Raw genomic sequence first — 13,493 nt, 5'->3', positions numbered from 1 at the left:
TCTGTAACTTTAGCAGCAACACATTAAAATTTACCCTTTATGCTTCAAACCAATATGAAAACTGGCTTGAATATTAAGAATAAGTCCAAAAATACAGAACTAAGTAGCTGCTCTGTGATAGGAAGCTGCTCAGTTTAAAGATATCCAAAGTGATCCTGCATTAAAAGCTACTCCCACTGGACTGAAGCTAGACAGACTATAAAGGAGGTAGTCATGTTAGTTTGAAGTTAGACAGAAAGTATCCCATAGACTGAATCAGATATGTGAGAGCTTGCTTCGTTCAATGCTAGCACTGAGCTCTTGCTCATGAAAGCTTAAACATTCCTGATTCAATCAGATAAATGTTATCCATTCCCTTACAGAAAATTTGACACCAGGTATAGAAGGCTAATAATGCACGGTTACTCCAAATCCTTACGAAACCAAGCAAGCAGATGTTGGGTTTAGAAGACAGGAAGTCTGAAAGATCCCTGTAGTAACTGAAGTACAGCAAACGCAGATATCAGTTGACTTACACTATGTGAAAAGAGTAACTAAGGCATGTTCAATATGTTTTATTAATTTGCTTAAAGTGCCACAAAATAGGAGCTCTTACCCTCAATTCTTTGCAGTAGATCATTTTTTGGTAGTGAGACCACTTCCACAAATTCTAAGGAGGAAGAAAAACCAAATCATATTACTAATACAGTACTTTTTTCTGTCAAAAACAGCAAAATTTGATCTAAAGAGAAGTATCATTCTTAGGTTTTTGAACTAAAATAGGATACAGACAAGAAGCCATATTCAAATTAATCTTCCCCAAGAAACTTAATATAGTAATAATCCAAGCACCTAGACTTGCCAATGTGATTTAAAGACAGGTGAAAATCAGAGGAAAGTCAGAAATTAGTTTTGAGAGGAAACTGCAACAGCCACACAACCAAATAGGTGAATGGTGGCAAGTGTAAGAGCTGATAGCGGAGTAGGGCAAAGACTATTTTCCCCCTGCAACATGGTCAAATACTCCACTGCTAAAAGGACCGATAGGCCTAGGTCTGGATGGCTGGTATAGTAATGGATCCTGATGTGCCTTTGACTCCAAGGACAGAGAAGGTATAATGCAACCCATAAGAGAAATGAGAGTTTATTCCTTGTTGCTTTCAAGCAGCTTTGGTCAGCATGTTTAAGGAAGGCCTGTTTATTTCTTATAACTGTTTGTGGGTTAATCCCCCAAATTTCAGGCTAGGGGCCAGATCTACAGATGTTAGTGGAGCTACAGTGATTCACACTAGCTGAGCTATTGGCTTTTGAGGTATCATGGACACTATGACATCAGTTGAATTCTTCCTCTCCTTCTCTCATATATATTTATATTTCAAACCAATATAAAAACTGGCTTGAATATTAGGTTAATAATATATAGGTTTAAGGATATAGCTATAGATATGCCCTTAAACCTAGGACAACAGCTGTTTCAAAATATCAAGCCTATTCCAAAGCCCATTGAAGTCAAATGAGCTCATACAGTGTCACTGTGTAGATGGTGATGCCCAGAAACTGCTATTAGCCACAGAGACAAGAGTTTACAAATAACGCTCACATTGCAAATTTAATGGAATGTCAGAAGCATACTTAGCTGCAGTCCGAGCTGCTGCAAAGTTAAATGAGCAACATACCTCCCTCCTCTGCAAGTAAAAGAAGAAAACAGTATTAACACAGTAACTCAGTGAAAGAGGAGCTGGAAGTCCAGTCTCCTCTTTTCCAAGGGATTGCCCTAACTACTGGTTGTAACAGGGCCCTGCCATGTTACTAGAGGGTCAGGGGAGTCTGAACAACCCCACACCCCACAGACACCTTGGCGCACCCACCCCAGACCTGGGAGAACTCACTGGAGGCTGGGGAACTAAGTCCAGGGACGTAGTGAGCCCTGCAGCAAGGGAGTTGACAGGTGTGGGGAGTGAGAGATGATCATCCATGTGAGCCCAGAGTGGGAAGGATAAAAGATACTCCAAGCAGCCTCAAGGGAGCAGGCTGCCTGAAGCCGCCAGGGGTTAAGCAGCCACCTGGAGAGCCTGGAGCAGGGCTCTTCTCTGTTTGTTTGCTCATTTGCTTTGTTGCACAAGGCTGCGGGGCTCTGCAATGCCTCCGAAAGATGAGAGGCAGCCAGTGGGTGAAGCCTGGAAGAACCACTGAATGACAGCTAAGTGCTAACTTATTTGTTTAACTTGCTTTGGTTGTTTTACAACTAACAAGCCTGGGGTGTCCTCCAGGTATTATCCACTAATAATGGCTGCAGGAGAGGCAAGGGCCCTGAACAGTGGATTGTTGGTCATAGCCAGCAGCAAAAGTAGAAGTGATCAGTTCAACTAGTTTGACCAAACACACCCTGTGATGACCTGCCCAGACTCTGCCCATAGCAGCCTACACTAGTTTACAGAGATCACCTGTGCTTTCTTCCTGGTTCAGTGAATATTTGTGTTTTCCATGCAAAGTGAAGCTTTAGCAGGAGGGCTTATAAATGTCTCTCTCTTTCCCATGCAATATTCTTACCATGCAATACAATTACCCCAATACTCCCATGCAATACGATTACCCATGGTAATCGTCTCGTGATTAGGATATGTTCAGGGGTGGCAAGAGATGAGAATTCAAATCCCCTCAGCCAGAGGAGGTCCCTTCCCACCCTTCTTTCCTAAGATCTTACCCAAGAGAGAGGAAAGAACTAAACATGAGCCTCCCAGATCTTAAGTGCCTGCTCCTATCCAGTCACTAAAGAAAAGCAGGGCAATACACCATGGTCTGAAGAAAAGGCTTCCATTCCTCGTTCCAGGAAAAGCTCTAGGGCTGTGAACTGTGGTGAGCAGAAGGTGCTTCCCTGCATCTCAGGGTAAGACAACTAAATTGTAGAAAGGGATAGCATTTCAGACATATCCCTCCCTGCAGTGTTTCCTATTGGCCGACTTAAGCAACGCAGCCTGTGCTGGCCTTCGTGAATCCTGTTGTGTGCAACTTTCTCTGTGAATGGCACAGGGAGCCTAGACACTTCCTATCGATGCTGTGAAATGCACTAGGAGGTTGAGCACGTAGAAATCAGACACTGCAACACTGAGCACAGTGATGCCCAAGTCCCCACTGCAGATCTAGCCTTTAGTGCCTGATGCACCTTCGACTGGTCAGTGAGACAGCTTCCACTAACTCTACCATGTCCTAGGGCAGCCTTTAAGGAGCTAATTCTGAAGTCATGTGGAGATTCAACAGATTTCAATGACATAGTTAATTAGAATCCTGTACCGTTAACTATTCAAGACTTTCATAGCATATTTAGGGGATGTTGGCATTTAATGAGACAGCAGTGACGTACTGTACATGAAGCAAGACTCACCAGGCTTTTGCTTGGGCCTTGTATTCTGAGGGTCATCTCCATTGATGGCCACATTCACAAGGTATGTTGTGCAGTTTGTCAAACCCGGGTCCAAACAAAGAACTAGAAAGCCAAATTACACATTCATTTTGATAAACAAGAGCCCAGACTCCAGGACATTTCGACACAGATTTTCACCCTGCTCTGTGTGTTCTAATAAGAGAACTTACTTATCAGGACATCACCTCATTCCATTTCATCAACCAGTATCACAAAGCCAAGAGAAAAGATTCCTACATATTGTTCCAACACGGAATTCTTCCCACAACTGTGCATTCTCATTTTACACAGGCCCTTTTCAAATCAGGAGTCTGATTCACATGCTGAATATTATCAGTACGTGAATTTGTTTTATTGCTTCTACTTCCATAACAAATACTAGCTTGAGTCTCCCCCACAAAGGCTCTCTGCAAAGAAATGCGGACAGCCCAATCTGCCATCAGCTACACGCACACTTTTCAACTCTGTATAAATTTTGCACTATTCACTGAAAGCACAGGATGACCTTAACATGGGTGTAGGCTCAAAAACAGGATCCAAAAATCCATCCCCAAATTTTCCTGAGCAATTCACCCTTTTTTTCAATTGTGGATTCCAAGCTCATCTGCCAAAGGAAGTATGGAAAATCCAAAAACAGAGGCAGGCTATCAAGGATGGCTAGATGCATTTTATATTAACACCTTCTTCCTTTTTGTTACAAATCATTTGTCAAAAACCTGGGTTCAGCTACCATTGCCCAGCTGGGGCAAGGGTGATCCCATCGTCAGAAGCTGCATTACGCAGCTGTTCTTCATTCACTGGATGGTTTTGTGGGAAAAATTCAACTTCAGCCCAGATGCTTTGACCTTTTAATGAACATATGCCAAAGTCTGGTCAGATTCCAAAACAAACCTATCAAACTGTGTGTGCCAAGCACCACGTCAGAACCTGAGTAAGTGGGTTTCATGCAAGGGTTCTTAAAAGAAAAGTCCTTCCCTACATCCCAACGCATAGAGGTCTGAGCCAGTGGATCTACAGTCACAGCCTTAAGGACTACATCTAGAGTCCAAATTTCCCAGTGGTGCTGTAGGTATGCAGGCCACCTCTCTTTGAGCTTTCCACCCTGAAGAGTGGGACCTCTATAGATCCATTGCAGCTACTGGGTTCCATGCCCATGAAGAGGGCTAGGGTTACTGCTAAGTCAGTCAGTCAAAGCCTACAGACCTGGAGAACATTCAGTGACCTCCCCTTTGAATCCTGTTTCCTCCTCCAACTCCCGCAGGGCAGCACTTTCTGGACTTTCATTTTCATCAATAAGGCCTGTAAATAATTCATGAACAAAATGTAAGAATTATAACTCTTCTCTCACACAATAGTGACCATCCTTAGAGCTAAGTGAGCTTTACAGAGGAAAAGAGAGTCTTTTTTTTTTTTATTTTTTTTTTTACAGATGAAGAAACTGAGCAACTAGGAGGGGGAAAAAGATCACAGGCAGCCCTATATTAGATGCAGGACAAGAACACAGGACTCCCGACTTTCTGGGCTTGATAGACTGGAGTTTGCAGCTACCCTGCAAGGCAGAGAGATCCCTCAAGGACAGGACATTCATATCAAGCTCAAAGGTGTCTGCTTTTTCAGAGGGCAAAAAGGGAAGGAACAGGCAACAACAAGGAGTTGGAAGGAGTCTACAAAGCAAGTCAAAGATGGTTCTCACTTTGCATTCTGGATTTCCCAATATGCCTACTTCCCCGTATAGGAGATTCTAACATAGGAAGCACCACCAGCCTCTAAGTTAAGGACCTAGCACATTAATAGTAGCAACCTTAAGCAAGTGGACAAGCTAAACTACATATCATAGTTTTGTGCATTTCATCCTAACAGTTCAGTTGCCTACCTGCAGGGAACTCCAAGCAATAGCCTCCCATTGGAGGCCTAAATTGTTTCACTAACACGATGCAGTCATAGTGGAGAGTTCTCTGCAATACAGCTATAACTGCAACACCTGCCGGCAGAAAGAAAACAGTGATGGAAAAACAGCTTTTGAGTGGGTCAGGCCCTGAGGACTGCAGTGCCCAGACTCCCTCCCTCCCCCAACTGAAGATGGTACTGAGCTGCCTAGAGTCAGACACCTCAGTAGATTCCAGGGGTAAAGAGTTGCCTGGAGCTAGCCAGCACAGAACTGCTGAGGACAGTGGTGTGTGTTAAACTGTCTCTCTCAGGACTAGAGGGAAGTTCCTCCCTTCACTTGGAATCTCCTGAATGTGGCACCTGCAGTGAATCCTAGAGAAGTAGGGGGAGAGGACTCTCCAGAGGTCATCTACTCCCACCCCCTGCCTGAGGCAGGATCATCCTTATCAAAACTATACAAATCCATTACCTAACCTAATTGATCCTTCCTTCTTGACCCTAAACATGGCTATTGATCTGACCCTGAGCAGAGGGGCAAGACCCTCTAGCCAGGAACCTCTGGATTTAAGTCCCAATAGGGGCATTAGCACACCCCAGCCAAAATCCTATGCCTTGGCTGCATCTTTTCTTCAAAACACCAAGCAAATTTCCCCATCTTTAAGACAAGGGTTAGGAGATGAGAAAGTGGTGCTTTTATGCAACAGCCTAGAGGTTAGTATTCTTGCTCAGAATGTGGGAAGCCTGGATTTAATCCCCCTTTACCAGAGATTCAAACATATTCTTCACCTCTCAGGCATGTGTCTTATTCCCCCAGCTCTGGCTACAGGCTATACTGGGTGGCAACACTCTCTACCTCCTTCCAGTTGAGCTATGGAAGGATTCTGTTCTTTCCAGGGCACAGGTGGTAAAGCACTATGCTGTTTTAGTCAAACACTCTGGTACATGACCTCCAGCACTAGTATATTTAAGATTGATAACCGGGGTTCCCAAAGCAGCCCGTAGACCACTTGCAATCTTTGAAGCATTGGTATGAAGCCTGTAAAGGGATACTGTAATGGTGTTAAATGGATATTTAATGGTCAGCAGAGCCAGCAGATCTACAAGGCTTTGGTTACCAGCACACACTTAGCAGTGTTTCAGCTCAGTGATTCTCCTTGTTGTCTATGGAAGGCACAGTACACATTATATTGGTGGAAAATAAAAGTACTGCACTACAGATTTATTTTGTTAGGCAGACCCCAGTGTGATGTCCCACCCACTAAGATACCATCCATAAACATAATTTTTGGCACCCCTGATTTATACTATTCATGCTGCGATTAATTTTTGAACAGGTGCTTACATAAATCTGCACCCTCTTATTGTGGGAGCTGCAGCTGCTTTATGGAAAAAACTTAGAAAACTTTCATACACAAGGAAAGCTAAGTGTGGAAACAAAGGCATCTGGTATCATACCATCAGCGGGCATGCCCTCTTTCCTGGTGGTACGCTTTATGCATTCCCAAATTCTGTTAAATACAGAGAAAAAGAAGAGGGGTTGTGTTAACTGTAAAAATACATGGAATATATACAGAATGTATGCGCTCCCCATTCAGCTTCACTGCTGCCAGTCAAAGGCAAACGTGCCAACGTACAGTGAAAACAGCACAAGAGTACACTTGCATTAAATGATCACTTTGAAGCAGGGGTGGCCAACCTATGGCACACATCAGAAGTGGAATGAGCAGCTTCTGTGCATGGCACATGGTAGACTGCCACTGTGCTGCCCATCTTCTCTGAAGATAAGACAGGAAGCAGAAACAGAGCAGCAGACTGGGCAGGGGAAGGGGATCAGAGTGGCACTGGGGGAAGAGAGTGCAGGACTAATTTGTGACACGCCTGCCAAAAAAGGTTGGCTCCCACTACTTTAAAGCATCTGCAAGGTCTCCAGCACAACTGTTCTGCTTTTGATTAGGGAGGCAGTCTGGCCAGGCAACAGATTTTTACCGATTCCTTCAGACAATCACCAACAGTTCTTCTGTACTGCTTTTTTTTTTTTTTTTTTAAAAACAAGGGAAGGTGTCATTATGACCATTTAACAGATGGGGAAGCAGACACATGAGTGTAGTCAAGCAGCAAACCAGTGCATTTAAAATGGTGACACTAATGAAGTGCAATCAACATGTTAAAAGAGTGCCAATTGTACAGGTCAGTTAATTCTTCTGGGGAAAAACAATCAATACAAGCATGCTTTCTTTCTGACTCATGCATTACAATGGTTATATGACAACCAGATCTGACCTTTTAGGTCAGTTGCTCATGTCAGTTAGCAGCTTGAATCCAAAAATGGCCAAGGCCTCTCATAACTGAAAAGCAAGGGACAGAACAAATGTAAAAACATAAACTTTCCATAAAGGCCTCAGTTGCTGACATTTCTAAAGGCTACTCTTCACCAACAAAGCTTTGTTGGTGAAGAGGGAGACTCAAAGCAATCAGTAAGGTTGCCAATGTACTAGAAAGAGGGAAGATAAGGTAGCACTGGCATTCCCAGGAGGCATAGCTGGACTAAAAATGGAGAGCTTTATCTGACACAGAAAGAGAACAGGATAGGCCTAAGAATCCATGGGAGGCATAGAGAAGGCAAGGGCACCCCTCTGCCAAGCAGGAACATGCTAACAGTATGCAAGACCCTGCAGAGGATCAGGCACATTGCCATCAACAGAAAAGAAGCCCTTCATGAATAAGCAGGGAAGCCAAAAGGGACCTCTTATAAGTAATCTTTTTGCATCCTTAAACTTTGCAGCCTCAGTTTTGCAGGAGATTTTTGCAAATGGCTGCAACAGCAAGAGAAGCACAAGAACGGCACTGAAAGCATTTAGAAGCCACACTTTACCTTATAGGCTACGACATACATCAAAAAGGCAGGAAAACAGGAACAGAGGAAAGAAAGGCTGAGAGTGACCTCATCCAGCTCCCTGCTCAAGGGAAGGCCATCCCTTAATAAACCATCCCAGCCAAGTATCTGTCTAAACTGCTCTTGAAAAATCTAGGCATGGAGATCCCAGGACTGCTCTATGTAGACTGTTCTAAAGCTTGACCCCTCTCGTAGTTCTAGTTTTTCATTGGCAACATCTAATTTGTAAAGAGTTCCATGATGGAAGAATTTGGCCCAGGATGCTAAGAAATGGGTTTCTAAGTTCTTTAGAAGTGCCAACCAGTCTTTGGCTGGTTCATATAGAAAAGCTTGGAAGTACAGGCATCTGAAAGTATCACAGAAAGAAACTTACCTGGTTTTACCCAAGCGGTCAACATATGTTGTTTCTTCAAGCTTTACCCACTTCCTTTCTGTAATTACCTAAAATAAACAGTCATTGGTTAAACAAACTGCAATGATGACACTATGGACATTTTTTGGAGGGTGGGATCTCTTTGTTCCTCTGAAGACATCAATTTCAACATCAGCACAAGTGGAAAGCTGGAAGATTAGCATTACTGTACCTAGCCGAAGAGTCCATTCTTTCAGACAGCTTGAAATAGGAACAGAAGATAACTTGAGCTTCTCATCAGGAACCAGGTACAACTGACTGCAACAGATGATTCACAACCAGTGAGGAGAAGACCTCAAAAAAGTAGGGAATTATGGTGAAGGAGGAAGAGGAAGGACCTCCAGAGGCCAAAAACAACTCAGGTGGGGTTTTCACACCAAGTTCTTCTAGTACAGTCCAGGGAGCAGAAAGGAACGTTCAGCCACAGAAGTCATAACTGTACATAGAAAAAAACTAGAGAAAGAGAAAGAAAGGAAACATGGCAAAGAAGGGCACAGACGCCAGCAGAAGAGGAGGAGAGACATGCAACCACAGGGCAAAGAGAAACTTAGCTAACGGGGACCTACCAGTTCAGTAACTGAGTCACCTCACTTCATAGAAGGTGTTGAATCTAGAATCTATGAAGTGAGATTACTGAACTGTTAGGTCCCTGTTAGCTAAGTCCCTGTAAGCTAACTTCAGTCCTAACCTGAATTCGAAGTCAGCTGTAAAAATGGACAAATCTGTTATTTTGAGAAGTAAACAAAATAGCCATAGCTCTTCCAACCTTATGTTAAAAGGTGGTCAAGTGTATTTTAGGTTCATGAATTTTTGGAAGGCTGCTTTACATTCTATGCTGCAGGAATAGGAGAATGAGCTAGATGCTTTCAAAGGGCTTTTACATGGGTTTGTGGTCACAGTAATGTAGCAGAAAGGTAAATGTTTCTAGTACTTACCAGCTTCTGAGGACAAACACAGACTTTTGTCACATGCTGGCCATGAGCATCTATTGGCCAAGCCAGAGGCTTAGGCCTAGTTAGGATATTAGAAAGGGTCAACACCTGACATTTCTTAAAACTTAGACAATATCTGAAACAATCCATACCAGGCCTTGCAGGTCACCATGGAACGTAACAGCGATTGTAAAAAATGACCTGAAGCTGCCTACAAGAATTAAGTGGCCAAGAACTGGTAACTCTGTGTTTGTTGGATTTGGTAACAAACAAGATAACCCAGGAATGTAACAAACAAACACACTCAAAGAATAATGTAACAAAATGTATGACCTGAGAACAAAGTGGGTACTGGTGTGCCTGAGGCATAATCAGTTGGTCAACATGTGGTCAGAAAATGTACCGGTGCAATGGAACACACATTAGCTTGTAGTTAATGAGAATTGAGCAACTCTTTTTAAACACTGCAGAGGGTAAGAGGCCCGAAATATTCACCATGGCCAAACAAAGTTGCAGAAGATAGCTCAGCTGGCAATCATTACCCCAGTAGCCACCTCAGTGATTGCTAAACAGCACAAGGAATCTGGCACATGGGTCTGCTCTTTGGAAGGGTGAGATGGGCAGAAATGTTTCAGTCCAACCTGGCTCAGATTCTAGAAAGGGGTGCCATCTGGGTGACAAATATAACAAAGCACAACACCACATACATTTCACAAGGCATTCTTGTAATAACAGGGACCAAAAGCTGCAACTAAGAGACCAGTTAATAAGGTTATAGGTCACTCTACAGTCTTGTGAATGATTATAAAAATGTAAGCGTTTCCGAATTTATCCCAAAGCCAGGTAATGTTCCTATACTTGCCACAGGGAGGGAGAACCACAACACCTCCATATTGCCTATGGAGGAACAGCAGCCCTTGGGGGTCACATATCTGGTTGGGCGTGTGATCTGACTGCACCAGCTGACAGAGGGCATGTCCATGCCACTTCCAAGGCACTCCTGAGAGCACTGCTGAGAAGTGTGCCACATCAGCTGCTGCTTTTTGTACAAGTCAAACCCAGAAAATGAAGAATGAAGCTCCCTGCCAAAGCTGGTGAGCTCCCCATCTCTGGCCTGTTTGAAGGCAGCGGTGAGATGTGGCTCCACTGCCTCACATCCAGGTTTGGCACTGCAGACCTGGCATAAGTGGAGAGGGGTGCTTCTTGGCATTGAGCTTAACAGCTTCTGGGGGGTGGCAGATGTGTCCTGAGAGACAGTTTTATGCCGCTGAAGACAAATCCCTCATCTGGGCCCTGTCGAAGGTGCTTTGCAGTGTTCTGCCGGCTGCGTTCCATTTTAGAGTCAGCTTTTAGTTCTCATTTCTCTGTCTAGTGCCAATAAAAATAGTTTTTAAAAATAGTTTTTGTTCTAGTAAATGTTACTGCAGCATCCTTTAAGCAGCTAGGGAGACAAGCAACAGCAGGAAGCTGTACTCTACAGCTTGACAAAACTACAGACTGCTTCATTATAAGGCCAAGGGCCAACCCTCAAACAATGCTTTCAGGTGTAAGATGTCTGTGAAAGCCACAGGGAGCACTAGAGAAGTCTGGAATAGACTAGATCTTCTTGCAGTCCTCCAACACTGCTTGAGGGGGAAAATCCCAAAAGGAGGAGGAGAGGAATTATCTAAAAAAAGTAAGTGGGACTAGTAGGAGCAGGGCAAAAAGGAATTTTCAAAGGCTAGTGTCTACTTTTTAATTTATTTAAAAAAACACCAACAGAAAAATAAAATCCTGCTTTATACGTTAACAGTTTTCCTCCCTGCTAGTTCACAGGGCTGCCTACCCTGGAAAACACTCTGGTGATGAGAAAGCTAATAAAATTATGCCACCATGAGAACCAAGAATGAAAGCCTTGCAACAGAGAGGGAAATTATTTGAAACTGTTTTAAAATGCTATTTTACTCTAAAGACCAGCAAATACTTTAAAGAAAAGATTTCCCTATTAAAATACCTTAACTTAAGAGCTTCAGGGGCATGGGTAAGAGAGCTCATAGTAGATGTTACAATACCCACAGAACCAGAACCATTATAGCCAGGGAAAATGAGACTTGACATCTTCTGATTCTGCTAACATAGAAAAACATAAAAAGCTTACAAAAAACCCCACACCATCTGCATGTCACCTCCTTAGACCACGCTGCCTTCACACATCTAACATGCCACAGAATCTAATGTTTTCTCACTCTCAATGGACATATTTCCTAACAACTCTTACATAAATGCTATGTTATATAACAAATAAAATACCAATATTCCAAAAGAAAACCTTTATACCTCATTTTTAAGGATGGTTTCTCTGGTGGCTTTTGGAAGACCTGTGCTTGCTTTGTTCTCCATTTTCAGGGATAATGGTCTTTCACCTGCACAAAGTCCACACAAAACAGTCAATATTTGCCTTCAAGGTAAAGTTAAAGCGTTTATGACTGTATTCCAACCTGACAAATGAAGACTTTTTAGTACCACTTGATGTCAAAACCAATCACTGTCTTACAAATATCATGTGTGTAGCTATGAGGCAAGTGATTCAATGTGTATCTGGAATTACAGGTTATATCATCAGCTGGTTTGAACTGTCATATTTCCACTGGCTGCAAAGGAGCTAAAACAATTATACCAGCAGAGGATCTACTCTGTGTGATTTATAGGCCAAGTATCCCAGTCATGCCTCCCATTAGTGATGGCTTATGACTTTATGTTAGCTACCATGCCCCATTTCGACCTCCATGCAAGGCTATGGCAATATGTTGCCACAGCATGAGCTGGACTGGAGACCAAAACGTGGTGCCAGCAGGGTTAAGAAAATAACTGCAATCTCAAAAGGAGCGTGAAGAGAAAACAGACAGTTTAGGAGAAGGTATCAGAACCAGAGAAAAAATCCCCAAATTCATTGCATTCAGTCATTCAGACTCTCCCCCTATTCAAAAGATGAGGTCAAAGAAAGGTCAGCCTGAGCCCGAGACGTACATTGCACTAGAATGGTTAGAGGATGCCAGTTTATGCAGCTAACGACACGCCTAGGAGTGATGAGATCAGCATCACATCCAATCACCTTTGACTGGCCAGCCTGAATAACTAGGTACTCATTTACAGCTGTGGCAACTGGGTAGCTCTCAAATCCAGAGCCAGGCTTGAAAGTAACATTTCTGGGTACACAGCCTTCTTTGCAACAAGGGCACATGGTCCTTGTCTCCTAGGAGAGCTGCACATAATGTGTTGTGCTAACAGCATACCAGGCTGCGTTATTAGGGGTGTTGCCAGTAGATACAGGGAAGTGAATATTCCCCTCTATTCAACTGGTGAGGCCACATCTGGAGTACTGTGTCCAGTTTCGGGCCCCCCACTACAGAAAGGATGTAGACAAATTGGAGAGAGTCCAGTAGAGGGTAAGGGAAATGGTTAGGGGGCTGGGGACCATGACTTCTGAAGAAAGACTGATGGAACTGGTCTTAATTACTTTAGAGAAGAGAAGACTGAGGGGGATTTGATAGCAGCCTTCAACTATGTGAAGGGGGTTCAAAAGAGGATGGAGCTGGACTGTTTTCAGTGGTGGCAGATGACAGAACAAGGATCAGTGGTCTCAAGTTGCAGCAAGGGAAGTTTAGGTTAGATAATAGGAGGGTAGTAAAGCCCTGGAACAGGTTACCTAGAGAGGGGGTGGAATCTCCATCCTCTGAGGTTTTAATACCTGGCAGACAAAACCTTGGCTGGGATGATCTAGCTGGGGATGGTACAGCTTTGAGTACGTGGCTGGACTAGATGATTGCTTGAGGTCCCTTCCAGCCCTAATTTTCTACGATTCATAGACATTAGGGTGGAAGGGACCTCGGGAGATCATCGAGTCCAGCCCCCTGCCCAAAGGGCAGGAAGTCAGCTGGGGTCACAGGATCCCAGCAAGATAAGCATCCAATTTACTCTAACACTTTCTAA

General features: G+C 43.5%; 1 protein-coding gene across 4 annotated transcripts in view; it reads right to left on the bottom strand.

Moving 5' to 3' along the window:
- Positions 1-13,493, bottom strand: part of NUDT5 (nudix hydrolase 5) — a 34,748-nt gene that overhangs the window by 14,978 nt on the left and 6,277 nt on the right. For 2 of the 4 annotated variants that reach the window (XM_019543703.1, XM_019543702.1), the window contains 8 exons: positions 11,841-11,926; positions 8,554-8,621; positions 6,743-6,795; positions 5,274-5,381; positions 4,604-4,699; positions 3,362-3,463; positions 1,656-1,664; positions 596-649 (listed from right to left, as the gene is read on the bottom strand). In XM_019543703.1, the coding sequence (XP_019399248.1) occupies positions 596-649; positions 1,656-1,664; positions 3,362-3,463; positions 4,604-4,699; positions 5,274-5,381; positions 6,743-6,795; positions 8,554-8,621; positions 11,841-11,903 (553 nt within the window). In that variant the 5' untranslated portion in view covers positions 11,904-11,926. Of the gene's footprint in view, positions 1-595; positions 650-1,655; positions 1,665-3,361; positions 3,464-4,603; positions 4,700-5,273; positions 5,382-6,742; positions 6,796-8,553; positions 8,622-11,840; positions 11,927-12,180; positions 12,187-13,493 lie in introns of those variants that run through there. The other 2 variants (XM_019543704.1, XM_019543705.1) reach the window with 2 other exon arrangements.

This window comes from Crocodylus porosus, unplaced genomic scaffold, assembly GCF_001723895.1.
Source record: "Crocodylus porosus isolate Cpor-Errol unplaced genomic scaffold, CroPor_comp1, whole genome shotgun sequence".
Lineage (NCBI taxonomy): Eukaryota > Metazoa > Chordata > Crocodylia > Crocodylidae > Crocodylus > Crocodylus porosus.
This window is presented reverse-complemented; position numbering and strand designations above follow the sequence as displayed.